This window comes from Marmota monax, unplaced genomic scaffold (genome assembly GCF_021218885.2).
Source record: "Marmota monax isolate L192 unplaced genomic scaffold, Marmota_monax_Labrador192_F-V1.1 WCK01_AAM20220418_F8-fsc00106, whole genome shotgun sequence".
Classification (NCBI taxonomy): domain Eukaryota; kingdom Metazoa; phylum Chordata; class Mammalia; order Rodentia; family Sciuridae; genus Marmota; species Marmota monax.
In genome coordinates this window covers 9,910,008-9,928,785 of record NW_026695218.1, presented here as the reverse complement: position 1 = coordinate 9,928,785, position 18,778 = coordinate 9,910,008, and the positions used below count along the sequence as shown (strand labels likewise).

At 37.0% G+C, this 18,778-nt stretch overlaps 1 protein-coding gene and 1 non-coding gene across 19 annotated transcripts in view; both read right to left on the bottom strand.

The window, feature by feature from the left end:
- The window catches only part of Tia1 (TIA1 cytotoxic granule associated RNA binding protein), a 32,086-nt gene extending 19,946 nt beyond the window's left edge, over positions 1 to 12,140 (bottom strand). For 2 of the 18 annotated variants that reach the window (XR_009225670.1, XM_058575079.1), the window contains exon 1: positions 11,833 to 12,140. Coding sequence is in view for 13 of the 18 variants with exons in the window: in XM_058575079.1 (XP_058431062.1) it covers positions 11,833 to 11,858 (26 nt within the window). In the remaining 5 variants the exon portion in view is untranslated. Of the gene's footprint in view, positions 1 to 10,044; positions 10,940 to 11,832 lie in introns of those variants that run through there. The other 16 variants (XM_058575069.1, XM_058575074.1, XM_058575071.1 and 13 more) reach the window with 11 other exon arrangements.
- A 258-nt stretch (positions 12,141 to 12,398) lies between these two features.
- On the bottom strand, positions 12,399 to 12,469 carry Trnag-ccc (transfer RNA glycine (anticodon CCC)). The gene has a single exon. It is a non-coding gene; the product is annotated as a tRNA-Gly (tRNA).
- Between the last annotated feature and the right edge of the window lie 6,309 nt (positions 12,470 to 18,778).

The window sequence follows — 18,778 nt, the reverse complement described above, 5'->3', positions numbered from 1 at the left end:
GAAACACAAAGAAGAGCAATTCATCATTTCAGATTTGCTTCTTTTGCATCAGTTCCTAAAGTTGCTTACTGTAATATGAATGCTGGGAGATGGCAAATCTTTGCCTTACACTATACTATTAGGAATTACCTTGTAAATGTTTGCCAACATTTCAAAAAAAACTCATATGGATTCAAAATATAGTATGTGCAAATATATTAGACACTGCTAGTAGAATGGAAGATAGCGTGTGAGTGTATGCATATATTTATTTTGGCAGCAGTGGGGATTGAACCCAGGGCCTCACACATGCTAGGCAAGTGCTCTGCCACTGAGCTACACCCCCAGCCCTTTATTATTTTGAGACAGTTTCTCTTATTAAGACGCCCAGGCTGACCTCAAATTTAGCAAATCCTCTGGTCTCAGACTTCAGAGTAGCTGAGATTACAGATGTACACCACTATGTACACCACTATGTCTATTTTTTTGGTTAAGGTTTTGCAAATTAAATTTGTTGCCCTTTAAGTTTCTAGGCATACCTTACTTAGGAAGTTGTTTTTGAAACTCTTAAAATGAATCATTATTAGATGTATAAAATATTTTATGCAATCAATCCTGGGACATATTGTAATTTTTCCTTTTTTGATGTTACTGGGGGTTTAACCCAAGGGTATTCCCCTACTTAGCTCCACCCCAGCCCTTTTTAGTTTTTATTTTGAGGGGGGGGGGGAGTGTCTTGCTAAGGTTGCTAAGGCTGGCCTTGAACTTGTGATCCTCCTGCTTCAGTCTCTCAAATCAATGGGATTACAAGCACGTGCCACCACGTCCAGCTTTTTCTATATTAATACAGAAATCATTTGTTTTCTTCCAATTTTTAATTCATATTTATTTCTATAACATTGTTTAATTATGTAGACTTTGAATATGCAATGAAAAAATTTTATAAAAATCATGAGAAAGTTGTTTCTCAGGTGTGGTAGAGTTCACAAACAGATGGGAAGCTTTCACTAAACATCACTGATCAGTGGAAGAAAAATAAAAGGCAGTACAACAAGGTTCCAGATAATTTGAGTTGATGACCAATGAACTTAATTAATATAAACAGGGCACTACAAGTCCACATAATCTTTATAAAGGGTTTATAAATAAGTTCTCAAAATGGACTTTTCAAATGAGATTACCTCTAGGCATATTACACATTTACTACTTCTGACACGATAAAATACAGTAGCGTTTAATAACTGTAGAGTTCTTTCACCAGGTACGCTTCAGAGAACTTGAAAACTAGACTCTCCCTTAGAAAAATAAACGCCTATACATGTCCACAAAGCATGGATTCCATTTCTTCTTTCTACTGTCCCAACAAACATATTGAGTGCCTACTAGAATAAAACTATTCGAACAGGTTAAAGGGAGAAGTGTTTAATTTTAAAGAACAAACAACATTTAAAGATCAGGTAGAATAATGGCATTTAAAAAAAGAGAGAGTAGGGCTGGAGATATAGCTCAGTGGTATAGCATCTGGGTTGGGGGGGGAGGGGGAGAGAGAGAGAGAGAGAGAGAGAGAGAGAGAAAATGAGGGGAAGCTCTTATTTACAGAATTCTAATTAAGAAATACAGGATGATATTAAATTAACAATATATAAGCTATAATAAAATCAGTAAGTTCATTCATTTATACTAAAATAACTAGGTGAAAGGTTTGTGTATAAATGGATAATCAGTGTGCCAAAGTTATCATGGATTATTTAAATAATTGCAAAGGGAAAACCCTACCTTAAAAATTAGTGCTTTGGCTATCACCATTATGACCCAGTAATCAAAATTTAATTCACCTTATAGATGGGCAATGAGAAACTGTATAACATGTATTAACAATATCACTTATGGAGTATTCATATCAAAGAAGTTTAACCTAATCTGATCAAGCTTAAAAATTTGATTTAAGTTTATAGGATATTGGGCATATAGAGATAATCACAAAAATCTAGATGTTAGACATTTTATAAGACAACTTGATCTCTTCAAGAAATTGTCCTGCATCTGGGGTGTAGCTCAGAGTTAAGAGATCGGGCTTAGGGGCTGGGGTTGTTAGCTCAGCCTGGCATGACTGAGGCCCTGGGTTCGGTCCTCAGTACCACATAAAAATAAATAAATAAAATAAAGGTATTATGTCCATCTACAATATACACAATGGAATATTACTCAGCAATAAGAGAATAAAATCATAGCATTTGCAGGTAAATGGATGGAGTTAGTGGGGTAGGGAGGGGGAGCATAGGAGGAATAGACAAACTCTAGATAGGGCAGAGGAATGGGAGGGGAAGGGAGAGGGCATAGGGTTAGAAATGAGGTGGAATGTGATGGACATCATTATCCAAAGTACATGTATGAAGACACAAATTGGTGTGAATATACTTTGTATACAACCAGAGATATGAAAAATTTGTGCTCTATATGTGTAATATGAATTATAATGCATTCTGCTGTCATATATAAATTTAAAAAAAAATTTTTTTTAAATCCTATCTGGCATGTGTGAGGCCCTGGTTCACTCCCCAGCACTAAAACAACAAAGATCCATGATAGCCCTAATTAAAAAAAAAAAATAGGACTATAGACTTACACGGTATATAGTGACAACAAAATATAATTAATAATCCTTGACTGGATCCTAGATAGGAGAAAAAGAGCTTGTTCTTGCAGAATGCTAATAAATATAGAAGAAATGAGAGGGGAAAAAAATCACCATTAAAACTCTACAGTAGGACTGGGGATGTGGCTCAAGTGGTAGCATGCTCGCCTGGCATGTGTGCGGCCCAGGTTCGATCCTCAGCACCACAAACAAAGATGTTGTGTCCACCGAAAAACTAAAAAAATAAATATTTAAAAAAAACACACCTCTACAGTAATAATTGCTACATGCAAGATCCACTCGTGAAAACTAAAATTAGTTGGTGAATTTTAAGGAAAAACACTTGCATAGCCTCAAAGTCTCTCAAAAAATATTATGGCTTTAACCAGTTAACTGGTGATTTTTATCTTCTGACCACAAATTCTCTTGATATATCTCTCTCTAGGAAATGCACCTCAATCCTCTCTTCTTGAGTGTAAGCTAATTTCAGTGATTCATCTTCGTTTTTTTTTTCTCCTGAGGCACTGGGGACTGAACCCAGAGGTGTTATAAGACTGACCTTCATATCCCCAGCCCTTATTTATTTTGAGCAGTGTCTCAGTAAGTTGCTGAGGATATCCTTGAACTTGTGATCCTCCTGCCTCAACCTCCTGAGTTCCTGGGATCACAGATGTGTACCATTACATCTGGCTAGTTGATTCACTTCTAATCAACAAACCATTTTCAGAAAGCAGTCACTGTACACTGAAGAAACAGTATTTTGAAACTTTCAGTTCATACAAGGTATCTCCTCACAGATTCAAAAGGTATAAGAGACTTGACTAAATGTAATGTATTATCTTGCATTGGATTCTGGAAAACAAAAAAAGATTATTGGAGCAAAAACACTGGGCGAGGTGGAATAAAACTTGTAATTAACAACTTTGCATCCACCAATGTTAATTTCTTATTTTTGAAAATTGTAGAATGATTATGTAAAATGTTAATATTAAGGGAAGCTAGGTGAGACTGTGAGAATTCCAAAACCATTTCTGCCTGTATGTATTCTCACCTAACTTTTGTGCTGATAAAAAATCCACAAAACTGCAATTAAGTCTAAATGAAAAAATGGATCTTCTGGAACTTTAGATCTACTTTGCCAAAGGCAGAGATCTATTGACAACTGGGTAGTTTTTAGAACTTTAATCTTATCACTTACTCTTTGCAAAATTGTCTAAATTCAAATATTTTCTGATACTTGATTTGAAGATAGGTAATAATTAGCAGTAAGAACAAGCTGGTTTAAAAGAAACACTGGCCAGGCAGTGTAGCATGCCTGTAATCTCCATCATTCTGGAAGCTGAAGCAGGAGGTTCACAAGTGTGATACTAGCCTCAGCAACTTGGCAATACCCTGTCTCAAAATTGAAAAGGGCTGGAGATGTAGCTCAGTGGTTAAGCACCCCAGGTTCAATCCCCAGTACCAAAACACTTTTTGGGGGGTATGCAGCTACACACACATACCCACACAGTTTGTATTGTCTTTATGTTTACTTGCTTAATGTAGCCTGTAATAATCTCCAGGAGCCTCCATCAATTCATCCCACACATAGCTGTTTATTCTCTTTTGAGGAAGCTGTACACAAAACTTGCTCTCAATCTTGGACATCATTACAATAGACTATAGGTAACAATATATTTTCATATTAATCAATGACAAAATCTTTGTGCAAAAAAATAAAACCCATTATAGTAATCTTTAACTTTTTACCAATATGTCAGTCACTAATACCTCAAATTTTTATAAACAATGCTATTACAAGTATATTTGCTCAAAGCCTAAAAATACGAAATCTGCAGATCCTTTTAATACACACTAGTGGGGCACAGTATTGCATGCCTGTAATCCCAGTGTCCTGGGAGGCTTAGGCAGGACTGCAAATTCAAGAACAGCCTCAGCAACTTAGTTAGGCCCTAAGCAATTCAGCAACCTTATCTCAAAATAAAAAATAAAAAGGGCTGGGGATATGGTTCAGTGGTAAACTGTCCCTGGGTCAATCCCAGTACCACAAATCAAAATAAAAACAACCCTTTTTTATCTTTTTATACATACTTTCAATGGAAAACAAATTATACATATATATATGTATGTGTGTGTGCGCACACACACACCAGAGAGTGAACTCAGGGGCATTCAAGCACTGAGCCACATCCCCAGCCCTATTTTGTATTTTTTAGTTAGAGTAAGGGTCTCACTGAGTTGCTTAGCCATTGCTGAGGCTGGCTTTGAACTTGTGATTCTACTGCCTCAGCCTCCTGAGACACTGGGAGGTTTTCTTATATCTTGCAAAATGTTTTACAGTTCATTCTCATTTTTATATATGAAAGTTTCTTTAGTTTTTCCTTACTATTTGGTTTCTTAAAAAAAAGGATTCTCTGAAATATGGCTTTAAGTTTTATGTATAGAGGATTTTTTTTTTTCTTTTGGCTACCAAATATCTTTACCTTATGGCAGAGTCCTATTCTCTACAGAAGCTGAAAATGACAAATAGGTTTTGTAGACCTCCTTGCAGCTGGACCATTTGAATATGATGGAGGTTAGGTGTATTAAAAATACCAGTGCTTAACAGACTTCACAGAGAGACCTTAAAAAGAAAAGATCGAAGAAAATGTTTTGGTGGCACAATGGAGCAGTGCTAGTACAAACTGTGGTGTCTGATCTTCAGTGTTTGTAGAAGCAGGATCCTTTCTGGGATGGTCTGTCATTTGATTATGACTGTGCCTAATAGTTGTCTCTCTTTTCTAAGCCAAGTTCCATGACCTTCCTACAAATTCTTAAGAGTGTCCAATATATTTTTTAATAAGCTCCTTTCATAGTTAAAGTACTCCCTTGCTACATATACTTAATCTTTATATAAAAATTTGTACTGGGGCTGGGGTTGTAGCTCAGCAGTAAAGTGCTTGCCTAGCACAGGAGAGGCCCTAAGTTCGATCCTCAGCACCACATAAAATAAGTAAATAAAATAAAAGACACTGTGTCCAACTATACCTTAAAAAAAAAAAAAAAATTCTACTAAAGCAGTTGCAAACCAAGGTCACCTATCACGATGTCTACTGAACTACTAAACAAATGTACAATTTCATTTTATCTAGTTTTTATTTTTCAAATGTTTACTTTTTTTGATGTATACCATACCAATGTTATTTATTTTGCCACATTAGGGATCCAACCAAGGGCTTTAAGCATAGTAGGCAAGTGCTCAATGACTAAGCTACACCCTTGACCTTATTTTTTTGAATAACATTTAAATGTCTTTTTTAGCTATTCCATGGACTTCTCACTAACACCACAGATTTAAGTATCTCATATTGTTATTTACTGTATCACCCCTGGGATAATGTACCAATCCTGTGCAGAACTGGAAAATGGAGACAGAAGTATTTGTTAAGGTAATCAATTTAAAAATGCCATTTTATGTTACTGTAACAAAATACCTGAGGCTGAGTAACTTTTAAAGAAAAGGTTTATTTGATTCACATTCTGGTGGTTGGAAAGTTCAGATATCATGGCAATGGCATGTGACCAAAAAAGCCCCAGCTGCATCACAACACTGTGAAATAGAAAGGGGCCCAGCAAGTGGGTTGGTCTTGCTACAACCCAGTCTTATAAGAACTACATTTAAAATTCCTTTCCAAGGCAATGCCCCCATGACCTAATCACCTTTCACTAGGCCCCACCTCTTAAAAGGTTTCACCACTTAACACTGCCACATTAAGGATCTAAATTCCTGAATATGAATCTTTCAGGGACAAACCACACCCAACCATATCATGTCTTTTTGGGCAGCTGGATAAATATGAATATAAAATAAACATTAGCTAATATTATATCTGGAGGTAATATATCTGGGGATGTAATTTAGTTGAAGAGCACATGCTTAGCACCAGAGAATCTGGGTTCAATTTCCAGCAACACACAAATATTGTACTAATGTAATCTCCTTAAGGTGAAGAATTATACTGTGATTATGTAACAGAATGTCCTCATGCTTAGGAAATAAAGTATTTAAACACAAAGTGTCATGATGTCTGCAATTAATTCAAATGTTTCTGCAAAAATACCCCCCAAACAAAAACAAAACCCCCCATAAATGGTTAAATATCAAAATTGCTAATTCCACCTGAAAGGCATGTTAAGTCTTCAATGTACAATTTGTGTTACTTTTCTGTAGGTTTTTTAATTTCTCAAAATAAATAATACCTGAGAAGTAGAACCAATAGAAAAAGTCATCACTGCTACTAGTGACCACATGACAGCTCTGCCAGGGATAGAATTTCATATTATCTTAGTACACATTGTTGAAGTTGGTAACTAAGTTGAATAGTTACAAAACTGGAATCCAAGAACACTTAAAATATTCATTTTTTATTAATACAAGCTCTAGACAATTAACCTACAAAGAAAATGTACAAAGCAGAATGGGTTTGTTTCTAGCCACAATCATTAAAATGGAGAATTTAATAAAGAAATCCCCGTGAAAATGAGTAAAAAAGCATGGATAAGTAAGTTTTAACTTCATGATAAATTCCATAAGAGTACAGATTTTAAAAATTCAGACTGGATATATACTATATAGAACACTGACTGGAACATTGCTATGTACTCTATAAATATTTGCTGAATAACTATACTCTCTAGATGACTTCAGAACATTTGCAATTTGCTACAAAATTATTTTGCCCGAGTTACTAAATTAACAGGGGAAACAATTATTTTCTAATTAAGAACCTGTAGATGGGCTGGGGATGTGGCTCAAGCAGCAACGCACTCGCTTGGTATGCGTGGGGCGCTGGGTTCGAACCTCAGCACCACATAAAAATAAAATGTTGTGTTCACCGAAAACTAAAAAATATTAAAAAAAATTTCTCTCTAAAAAAGCCCAAACAAACCTGTAATGTGTGTATATACACCACGTCAGCATCCTAACCTATTATTAAACAATTATGTACACTTCACAAAGGATAGTCTTTACACATTGCAGAAGCTATCTTATTTATTAGCTAGTAATTCTTTCAGTTGGTTTGTGTGGCCATACACATAAACCAGATTGAACAAATGTATCTAATATTAAAATTGAAGACATCTTAAGGGATATCCATGCTCTCAAAATGGCATTCATTTTTACTTATGTAGCAAACATTTTAGATTGATTGATATACACTTCTAAATAAATCCACTTACTGTTGGTGTCATTCTCACATAACACATCCAATCCACTGATAATCTCTGCCGCTAGATTTTCAAGACATATCCAAAATCCTTCTACTTTTCATCACTTCTACTAGCACTACTTTTTAAGTCACCATTTGGTCACTCAACTGAACTATACTAGTCTACTTGACTCTGCCCTTTCAATGGTTAAAACAGATTATATCACTCCCCTGCTTAAAATCCTCTTATTGCCTCCCTTATCACTCTTTTTTTCCAAGACATAGCCCTCACAGGGCCCTACATGATCTGTTCTCTTCTACCTCCCCTAATAACCCCTTCTCCCCTCACATCATTCTAACCACATTTCCTAATTCTCTCCTATCTCTTCAGTCTCTGCAACAAGCATGCCTCACCATGGGCCACCAGCTCTTTCTGCAGTGCCCCTTCCTCAGATATATGCATAGTTCTCCCTCACCTTCTTCAGTTCTCCCCTCACGGTGACTTTTCCTACTGTTCTCTATAATTTCCACTCTATCTTCCCTATCTTGCATTATTTTTCTCTATAGAACTTAATTACTACCTAACAATTATTTATGTAAGTTCTAAAAAGATCTATGTGTTTCCAGTTCCTAGAACAGTGATAGCCACGAGTTACATTCTCAAATATTACTGATATGTTTGTAGCACATTGTCAATTTTTTTTTTTTTTTGTCTGAACCACATCCCCAGCCCTTCTAGTTTTTTGAGACAGGGTCTTGCTAAATTACTGAGGTTGACCTCAAACTTGGAATCCTCCTGCCTTGACCTCCTGAGTTGCTGGGATTACAAGGATGCATGGCCATTCTTCAGAAACAATGTATTATCCAATAACTAAAAGTCTCATTTTAGTCAAACTTTCCTTCAGTCTCACCTTACTAGTTAAGAATGAATAAGCCAACTGAACTCAACAAAAAAGAGTTGCTATTTCCTTCTACAAAAGTGTTTGGAGAAGAGTGGGGTAGAAATAAGAAAGATGCATGGGGTGATGGAAAGACAAGGCCCTCATTAGTAATAATTAGACAGCAATTATTTAGCTGAGGGATTTTAAAGAGACCTACATTATTAACAATGTCAAAGCCACACAGTAACTGTACAGCTATATCAAAATGCATTTGAGAGTAAATCACTCAGAGGACATTAAAGTGCCTGGATCTAAAGGAATTAACACCAGCAATGTTTTTCTAGTTTAGTGTGCCGCTTTTATTTTACAAATTTAAAGTTTTCAAAGTGACCAAGGCCAATTCAGATTCACTATACACATATTTTTATTTTTCATTATGGACAATTTCAAATTTACACATAAGAATAATAGTATGTAAATATAACCCATCCACTCACTACAAATGTCTGAATTACTAATTACTTTGAACACTCCTCAAAATAGTCTTGCAGGAAAATCTTTAAGAATGTTTTTCTTACAATGTGTTTCCAAAGTACTGCTGACAGAAAGATATATACTGGCAATGTCAAATTTAACACGGTGATGCTGACCACTGAGATGTGGCAAGTGGATACTTCCTCTAAGCCACTTAGGAACACAGGTTGTATTAGAATTCAGACTATTTTATTCTCAAATGAGTAAAATCTTGATTCTCTTCTTGAACTGTACCACATTTTAAAACAAATCTATTAATCACTTACCATGGACCAGATGCTGTGCCAAGAACATATTAAAAGCCCCTGACATAATATTATAAGTTCCAGAGTCATGAAAGCAAACATTAAAAGTAAGAATACTGCTGGGAAAACTTAGGAATTAGTACCTACCCATATTTAACCAAGATTGGTGTAACTGGAAAAATGAGAGATTTTGGCTGAGGGAGACAGAAGCAAGTGAGAAGATAATAGGACTACTTCGAGCAAAAAAAAAATTCTTAAATGGGGTGTTCTAATGAGAGGTTCAAGGCAAAATCAGTCATTAGTGTAATGGTTAAGAGCTGAAGACAGTCGAATTGCAGGATGAGGAATAAAAAGGTATATGATCTTGGGTGAGTTAATTAGACTCTAATTTTGCTTTTTCTGGCTACAAAATGGAATAAATTATTTTAATGTTCAGATGAGTATTAAAAGAGCATTTAAAGCACTTAGCACAGAGCCTGGCACATACTAAGCATTCAATGACTCTCTGTGAATTAATAAAACTCTATTATTTCTCCTGCAATGATTAGTCCCCTGTCCCCAGTCTAGTACTATTTAACTACCTTCTTTTGTAGACTGGCCTGAGAATGCTGAAGTTGTCTTCATTATTTGATATTCCCAAATCAATGTACTAAAAAGGTTAAGTTCCCATATATTCCTGGCAGTTTCTGAAATTAAAACATTTCAAAATAATGTAAGAATCTTAAATGTAAAGGCATTATAAAATATGAGCAGTGCTTAACCCAATATGTGGCTATCATGCTTCTAGCTAAGATGTAAGAGGAAAAAAAGTCTAGTATGTTTTTAGGGAGTGTTCTTCTGTAGATACAAACTTTCCAAAAGCAAAGTCCATTCCCTAATTGCTGCATCCTTATAAAAAGATACACATAAACTAGCAGAATATTTAATCTATTAAGAAAATAAGTCTGGGGATTTAGCTGAGTAGTAGAGCATTTGCCTAGTATGTGCAAGGTTCTGGGTACAATCCTGAGCACTGCAAAAAAATAAAATAAAATAAATAAAAAATAAAAAGTTTTAAAAAGAAATGTAAAATGTAACAACATTTCCCATATATATTAGAAATATCAATTTAGAATTCAAAAAAATTTTTGGTGAAAAAAACTACACTCTAGTTCAGAACTTTAATATCTAGAGTTGTGAAAAGAAACCTAAAATTGTATTTTTAATGCATTGAGCTCTCAAACTGCCAGTATCCAACAGTAAAACAAAAAGCCACGCCAGGAACTCACTGAAAAGTTAACTATGTGAGATGATAAATATGTTAAGTCGGCTTTACTGGGGCAACCAATTTGCTCTGTGTATTTCATATTAAACATTATGTTGTAAACCTCAAATTCACACAATAAAGTAAAAATCCAAAACACATCTCATTGAGCTTTTCCTTTTTTTCCCCCCCTGGAGAAATGCAACAAAGGCAGGATCGCTCATCCAATTAATATTCTGAAAACAAAGAATGCGGGGGGGGGGGGGGAAACTACACGACAAAGAAAATATCCCCAGCTCGGATCACTTAATACTAAAAACTTCTTGCCTAAATACGTTATATAATCAACTGTTGCTTCATAAAAACTGCCTGCTTGATCGGCAACATGTCAATCACCAGAGTAGCAAGCGATTATAAAGATGTATTAAATCCACTTCCCCTCAGTAGATATATTCCTCCGGGTGAGATTTCCATTTTTTTTTTTTTAAAGCAGTTTCAAAATCCTTGGGTGGTCCGGTTAGGCTTTTTGGTCGAGGGTCGGGGGTGCTATAGAAGAAAAGCCAAAGAGAGGTTAAAGAAAGATATTTGGCTTTTTTCCAGTTGGCAACTGCGAGAATAAAGTTTACCTCAGCCTCAAGATGGGGGGGAAAAATTCCTACCAACGAGAAGAAAACGAAAGGAAGAGTTTCAGGAGAAAAATAAAATGTAAAGGGAAGTCTGAAAAGATATAAAGAGGTTAATTACAAGGGGGGGGGCGGGGGAAAAAAAAGAGAGAAGAAAGCAAGCATGGGACTACAGGAGGGTCCGCCGAGTTCTAAAGAGAGGTTTGAATGAAAAAGTCTTTTCTCCAGGTCTAAGGACCCCAGAGGGCGGGCGGCGAGGCCAAAGGCCGCGCGCTGGTGCAGTTAAGGCGAAGGGATTAATTCTGAGGGTCGACCCCCAGTCCCTCCACTTCGTCCTCTCACAGCCCGAGTCTTGGCTCTAAACATCCAGGTGTGTGCTAAGGAGAGAGGAACCACGATATCGCGGCGTCCACGGAGACAATAGGCTGGGGAGCGACGCAGGGCCGAGGCCTCCCTCCGGGACGACCACCATCCCGCCTCCCTCATCGTTGCTCCAGACTCACAGAGTCTTGGGCATCTCGTCCTCCATGGCTGCTGCTGTCGCGGCGGCGCCTCTGGGTCCAGCTCCCTGCCCTTCACTACTTCCCAAATCGTATGAACGGCTATGGCTGCGGGATGGCGGGGTTTCTCGGCTGAGCGGAGGTTACTTCGCCGTCTTCTTCCGCGGTAATTACGCCGATATGCCCCGCACAGCGCGAACAATGAAGCCCCGATTCAAGATGGCGGCGAGCCGGGCGCCTAGGAGCAGCCAGCGAAGTGACCCAGACCGCGCAGGCGCAGAATAACCCTGCACTCTCACCCTCGCGGCGCGGGGCTACACCTCAATCCGTAGGTTCACTTGTTGCGCAGCCGCTCTTTCACCCGACTCGTGATGGCTCGGATTGCGCAGGCGCACAGCTTAACTATTTCAAAACTTTCGTAAACTGTCGGTGAGCTCCAGATCCGAATGTTTCATCGGTGAATTATAATGAAATGGAGATCTTCAGGGTAATTAAAAATTCTAAGTATTTTCACTACAGGAAAGATTTATGAAGATTCTTTTAAGACATTTTTGAGCAAAAGAAGTGCCTGCGCCGCCCGGGAATCGAACCCGGGTCGCAAGAATGGGAATCTTGCATGATACCACTACACCAGCGGCGCTGTTGATGAAAGCACTCGCCAGAGTCTCCTAGGTGAAAAATGCAAGCACACATTCCCATTCAAAGATGCACAATTGTTATTTTAATTTGAAAATAAAAGTGTACTGATGGTTTGATAGTTCATATCTGCTATTTTTTTCATTGCTATGAGAAACGAATTATCTTATTGCAGTTCAGTTGGATGGATGTTTCTACTTTTTCTATACAGAAAAAATATTCAATTTTAATTTTTTTTTACTTAAAAACGTAAGTGTTTCAGTAAGAAGAATTTGCCTTGTTGGTGCTAACCAATTATTTGAGACTTGAAAAAATATTTTCAGACGCTTTATTTTTTATTTTGCCTTTCCGTGGTGTATTCAATGTACATTGAAAAGCATTTAAGAAGTGGTTTCTGTAGCAAATTGGTCACAAGAATCATAAGGTAAGTGAATCAGAAGATACATAAATTTAAGTACTCTTTTAGAAGGAAGGAAAATTAGGGCTCTAAAAGTGATTCAGTGCATTCGTTATGCATTTCATAATGAATTTTATAAGTTATATGAAATATTTTATAAACATAGGAGAATTTACACATCCAAAAACTAGATCCTCTTCAAAATAGTTCTTTTAGAACTATGATACATTTCTGATTTCCATTTTTGGAATTGCCTTGAGAGTCCCTGATGCATTCTTCAGATTATATTAAAAGATACCAAGATTTATTTCTTGAGGATGAGGCAGATGTTATAGTGGACAGTATTTTTAAACACATTTTTGAGACACCCATTTAAAGTAGTCTTTTTAGTTTATTCATAGAGATGTTTAACCATTTCTACAATCATTTTTAGAACATTTTCATTCTTCCAAATGAAACTTTTTCCAATTAACAATCACTTCTGGATCTACCTATTCTGGGCATTTCATAGAAATGGAATTGCACACTATGTGTTCCCTTGAAACTGGTTTCTTTCACTTAGTATTATGCTTTCAGGGTTCATATATATTGTATCTATCAGTTTCCTCTTTGGCACCTTTCCTTTTTTTTTTTTTTCCTCCCCAAATATTTTGAACTGTTTTTGTTTGTATTATTATATATATATTTTTTTACAGTGCTGGGGATTGAATCCAGGGCCTTGCACTGAGCTATATCCCAAGTCCCTTTGCAATGTTCTTTTAGTACTGTAGATTTTTTGCTTGTTTTGGAACTTGGAATTGAACTCAGGGGCACTCAAACACTGAACCACATCCCCAACTCTTTTTTTTTTTTTTGTATTTTATTTAGAGAGAGGGTCTCACTGAGTTGTTTAGGGCTTCACTAAATTTCTGAGGCTGGCTTTGAACTCATGATTCTCCTGTCTCAGCCTCCCAAAGTGCTGGGATTACAGGTGTGCACCACTGTACCAGGCTAATACAGTCATTTTTTAAAATGTTATAAAAGTACTACTTGTTATAAAAGTTATAAAAGTACTACTTGTTCACCATCACAAATGAAATAATATAGATATTATAAAGAAAAGATTAAAAATTTCCTTATTCTTCCCTCTTTAAGAACTAATATTCACAAATTAGTCTGTAAGCTTCTACATCTTTCTCTATATGTATCCAGATACACATATATGTAAGTACTTAGGATTTTTAGTTATTTCAAAATACATGGTATATACTTTGTAACTTTTTTCACTTAAGCTTACATCATAGTATTATCCAGTTTGATGAATACAGATTTTTTTGTATGTGCATACAAGGACTGGAATCTAGGACCTTGGGCATATTAAACATACTACCATTGAGTTATACTCCCAGTCCCAACTTTAGTTGTGGCAAAATAGTCCGTAGAATGAATGTGCACAACTTATTCAAAGGTAAATTGAATAAATTACCATAATTGGTGTTGATAGACCTTCAAGTTACTCTACCTTTTTTCTATTACAAATGGTGTTGCAATCCTGGTTCATATATCCTTATAAATTGATTCTTTTATTTCTGTAGGATAGATTCCCAAACATGAGATTGCAGAATTAATATATATTAATGTATATATAATTTAGATAAAGGTTACAATCATTCACATTTCTACCAACAATAATTGAAAGTCCCTGAGTCCTTCACCAAACTTGCTCCATTTTCTTCTGCATTAAGATGTTATTAGGGCTGGGGATGTGGCTTAAGCGGTAGTGTGCTTGCCTGGCATGCATGCGGCCCGGGTTTGATCCTCAGCACCACATACAAAGATGTTGTGTCCGCCGAAAACTAAAAAAAAAAAAAAATTAAAATTCTCTCTCTCTCTCTTTAAAAAAAAAAAAGATGTTATTATTCTTACTAATTTTTTCCAATATGTTAGATAAAAAATGGCATCTCCTTGTTTTAGCTTGCATTTGCCTAAAGGGTTGAGCATCTTTTTTTTTTTTTTTTTTAATATTTGTTTTTTAGTTGTAGTTGGACACAATACCTTTATTTTATGTGTTTTTTTATGTGGTGCTGAGGATCAAACCCAGAGCCTCACATGTGCTAGGCAAGTGCTCCACTACTGAGCCACAACCCCAGCCCTTGAGCATCTTTTTCTTTCTCCTTCCTTCCTTCCTTCCTTCCTTCCTTCCTTCCTTCCTTCCTTTCTTTTCTTTCTTTCTCTATATTTTTACCATTGACAGTTACTCTTTTATGAGTTGCCTATTCATATACTTAGTCTATATTTATGAAGTTGTTTACCTTTTCTTATCACTTTATAGAGCTGTTTATATGCTTATAATATTGACCACAATCCTTTTCTTACTACTTCTTACCTTTTTTTTTCCCTCTGGGGCTGGGGGGGGGGGAAGCAATCTTTAATTAGCATCCTCATTTGGCTGTTAAACTTTGCCAAAAATCTACTTAGTTATTTATTTACTTATTTTGGTACCAGGATTGAGCTCTGGGGCACTTGACTACTGAGGCATATCCCCAGCCCTATCTTGTATTTTTATTAGAGTCAGGTTCTTACTGAGTTGCTTGGCACCTTGCTTTTGCTGAGGCTGGCTTTGAACTCAGGATCCTCCTGCCTCAGCCTCCCAAGCCACTGGGATTATATGCAGCAGTCTGGCTGGGCACAATTCAGGAGCCACTTGTCAAAAGAAACGAACTTTATTTTTAGAAAACACACACCAAACCACACAGCTCCTCAGGAAAAACCTTCAGAGCCCAACTGCCACCACCGCCTTCCCACAAACCTCTCAACCTCCCCCACTCCTCCTGCTCTAGAGGCTGATTGGCTGGGTCTCGGTGGCAGAGCCAAAAAAAGTCCCCCAATGAGCAGCTCCATGGTCTGAAAGGGCGGGGAAACAGCCCAATGAGCATCACTGCAGAGGAGCCAATCAGTTGGCAGCTAGAAGTTTGCTGGGGCCACTGTGAGCCAATCATCAGCTGGCAGCTGGAAATTTGCTGGTAGCTGGAAGTTTGCTGGGGCCCCTTGGGCTGTGGCTCTCAACAATTATAGACATGCGCCACTGCGCCTAGCTCAAATCTATTTATTTTTAAGTACTGGGGATTGAACTCAGGGATGTTCTATACCAAACTACATCCCTAGTTGTTTTAATTAATTATTATCATTATTATTATTTTGCTACTGGGGGTTGAATCCAGAGGGGCTTTACCACTGAGCCACATCCCTACCCTTTTTTATTTTGGTTTTTTTTTTTTTTTGAGACAAGGTCTTGCTAAGTTGCTGAGGGCCTTGCTAAATTACTGAGGCTGGCCTAGAATTTATATTCCTCCTGCCTCAGTCTCTCCAGTCACTGGGATTATAGGCGGCTGCCACCTGACCTGGCCCCTTTTAAAAAATATATATATTTTTAATTGTAGATGGACACAATACCTTTACTTTATTTATTTTTATGCAGTCCTGAGGATTGAACCCAAGTCCTCCTATGTATGAGGCAAGCACTCCACCACTGAGCTCTACTTCCAGCCCCCTTTCGTTTTTTATTTTAAGACAGGGCCTTGCCTAATTGAGGGGGTTCTAGTTAAGTTGCTGAGGCTGGTCTCTAACTTGTGATCTTCCTGCCTCAGTCTCTTGGCCAAAATTTAGAAGGTGAAAATCATGAGTTTTAAATGCTCCGTGACAACTGTTGCTATAGACCAACTCTTAATCTTTAGGCATGTTCAGTGCTAGGGGGTTTGAGGAGGGTAACCATTGGCTTGAAATGAGTGACTTATATCTATGAGACTGCTTTGGCTAGACCTGTTGCTCCCTAGCATTTTTTGCTTGGGACCTATCAAGCTGGAGCTGCTGGAGCTGAAAGCCACCTTTCAGATTGCCATGCGGGTTCTTAAGATGCAGTATAGCAAACTGTTCACCACTAAGGTCAGAGGGCCTCCTTGAGGAAAGAGAGGATGGAGAGGGGACTAGGGTTCAAGAACTCATGACTTCAGATGTTTCCTCAGTTAACTCTTGTTCTGCTCCAGCCTGTTTCCATCTCTTCCTGTCTCTAGGCCTTTAATTTTCTCCCTGCAAACAGAGGAATAACATACACATCTTTCTAGAAAATGTCTCAGAAGAAAATGCACGAAAGTAATGCTCAGGAGCTTTCTCCGAGTTACTGTGGATATGGGCCTGCCAAACTCTAGAATGAGCTTTTGTTTTTTAGTATGATATAATTCCCACATGGTCCATTCCCATCAAAGCAGAGCCTCATGTACCTCTTTAAGATAGCTCAGGCTGATCCAGTAACCAACTTAATATTTAGTTATAAGTGTTTGGACGAGGAATCTGAAAGCTGAGAGATGAAGCAGTTTACCTCTTCTTATCAATTTGTAGAGCTTTTTGTATGCTTGTTATATTAAATTCTCTTTTATTATTAATGGTAAATACTTTTCTTATGCATTATTGTTTATTATTTTACTTTAAAATGCTATCCTCTGACATCTGAAAATGGATAGATTTTATGTAATCACATGTTTGTTTATCTTTTTTCTTTTTCTTTTTGCAGAGTTGGCAGTCGATGAAACCCAGGCCTCACATATGCTAGACAAGTGCTCTACCACTGAACCAAACTCCAGTCCGAATGTTCCATTTATATTGCTTCTGAATTTTCTACTTTGCCTAAAATAAAATATATATAATTTAAACATTAACCACTCATCACTATGCCTGACTACTTTTAAAGGAAGAATGAGGGACTAGAGAAGGGGGTGAGTAGGATATCAAATTATAGGGTAGGGTGGTGACAATTTTTTAAATGTAGCGAGTAAGGTTTGGCCCACGTGCAACCAATCATGCTGATTAACTGACTCTTGACTGAGTTTGTTAACTACATTTAAATTACCTTCCTAACCTCACATGGAGGCTGGGAGACAATAAGCCCTATCTTCAGATGTTGGTTGAAACAAGCAGTAAATTCTTAGCCGTCTTTAGTTTTTTCAGGCAGGTACTTTCAGAGGTAGGATTATGGCTTTGAGTTACTTGAAACAATGTTACAATGTCTTTGTAGGCCAAAATTGAAGCCAAGTAGGAAAAAAAAAAAAAAAGTGCTCAGAAGAGGGCCTGGTTAAAGTTTGGTCAAGGAGAGAATCTCTTCAGTGTTTAGCTTCCTAGACTATGTTTATGGACAACATTCCTTTGACTAAATGTTACCTTACCGGGTTGGGGTGGTAGCTAGGTTAGCAGAGCACTTACCTAGCACGTGTGAAGCATTGGGTTCAATCCTCAGCACCACATAAAAATAAAATAAAGGTATTGTGTTCATCTACTAAATGTTACATTACCTTATAGTTTTCCTTTAGGTATGTGGTAACATTTTCCCCCATGATTCTTTTTTTTTTTTTAACCTTTTGGAATTTCCTTAATAAATATTATTTTTGGGGCTGGGGTTGTGGCTCAGTGGTAGAGCGCTTGCCTAGCACAGGCGAGGCCCTGGGTTCAAACTCCAATACCACATAAAAATAAATAAATAAAGATATTGTGTCCAACTACAACTTTAAAATAAATAAATAAATAAATATTAAAAAAAAAAAGTATTATTTTGAAAGGGCAAGGGTGCAGAATGAAAAAGCCTTCTGCCTCCCATTTTGCAAATTTTCTAATTTGCAAAATTAAATCTAATGCCCATTCAGTCAATTCTTTCACAAGGTTTCAGTATCAGAGATCAGTTTCCAAATACAACCCTTGGGCCACAGTCGATTACATGGCCAGTTCTAATTAACTAATAAACATTTATTGAGGGCATATTGTATTTAATGCTCTGAAGTATTATAGGAATAATATAATTTTGAAAATGGAAAGTAAAAGACGGTTTAGTTTCTTTCTTTGTAATATCAAGATGTAGTGAAAAGGGCTGGGGATGTGGCTCCAGCGGTAGCA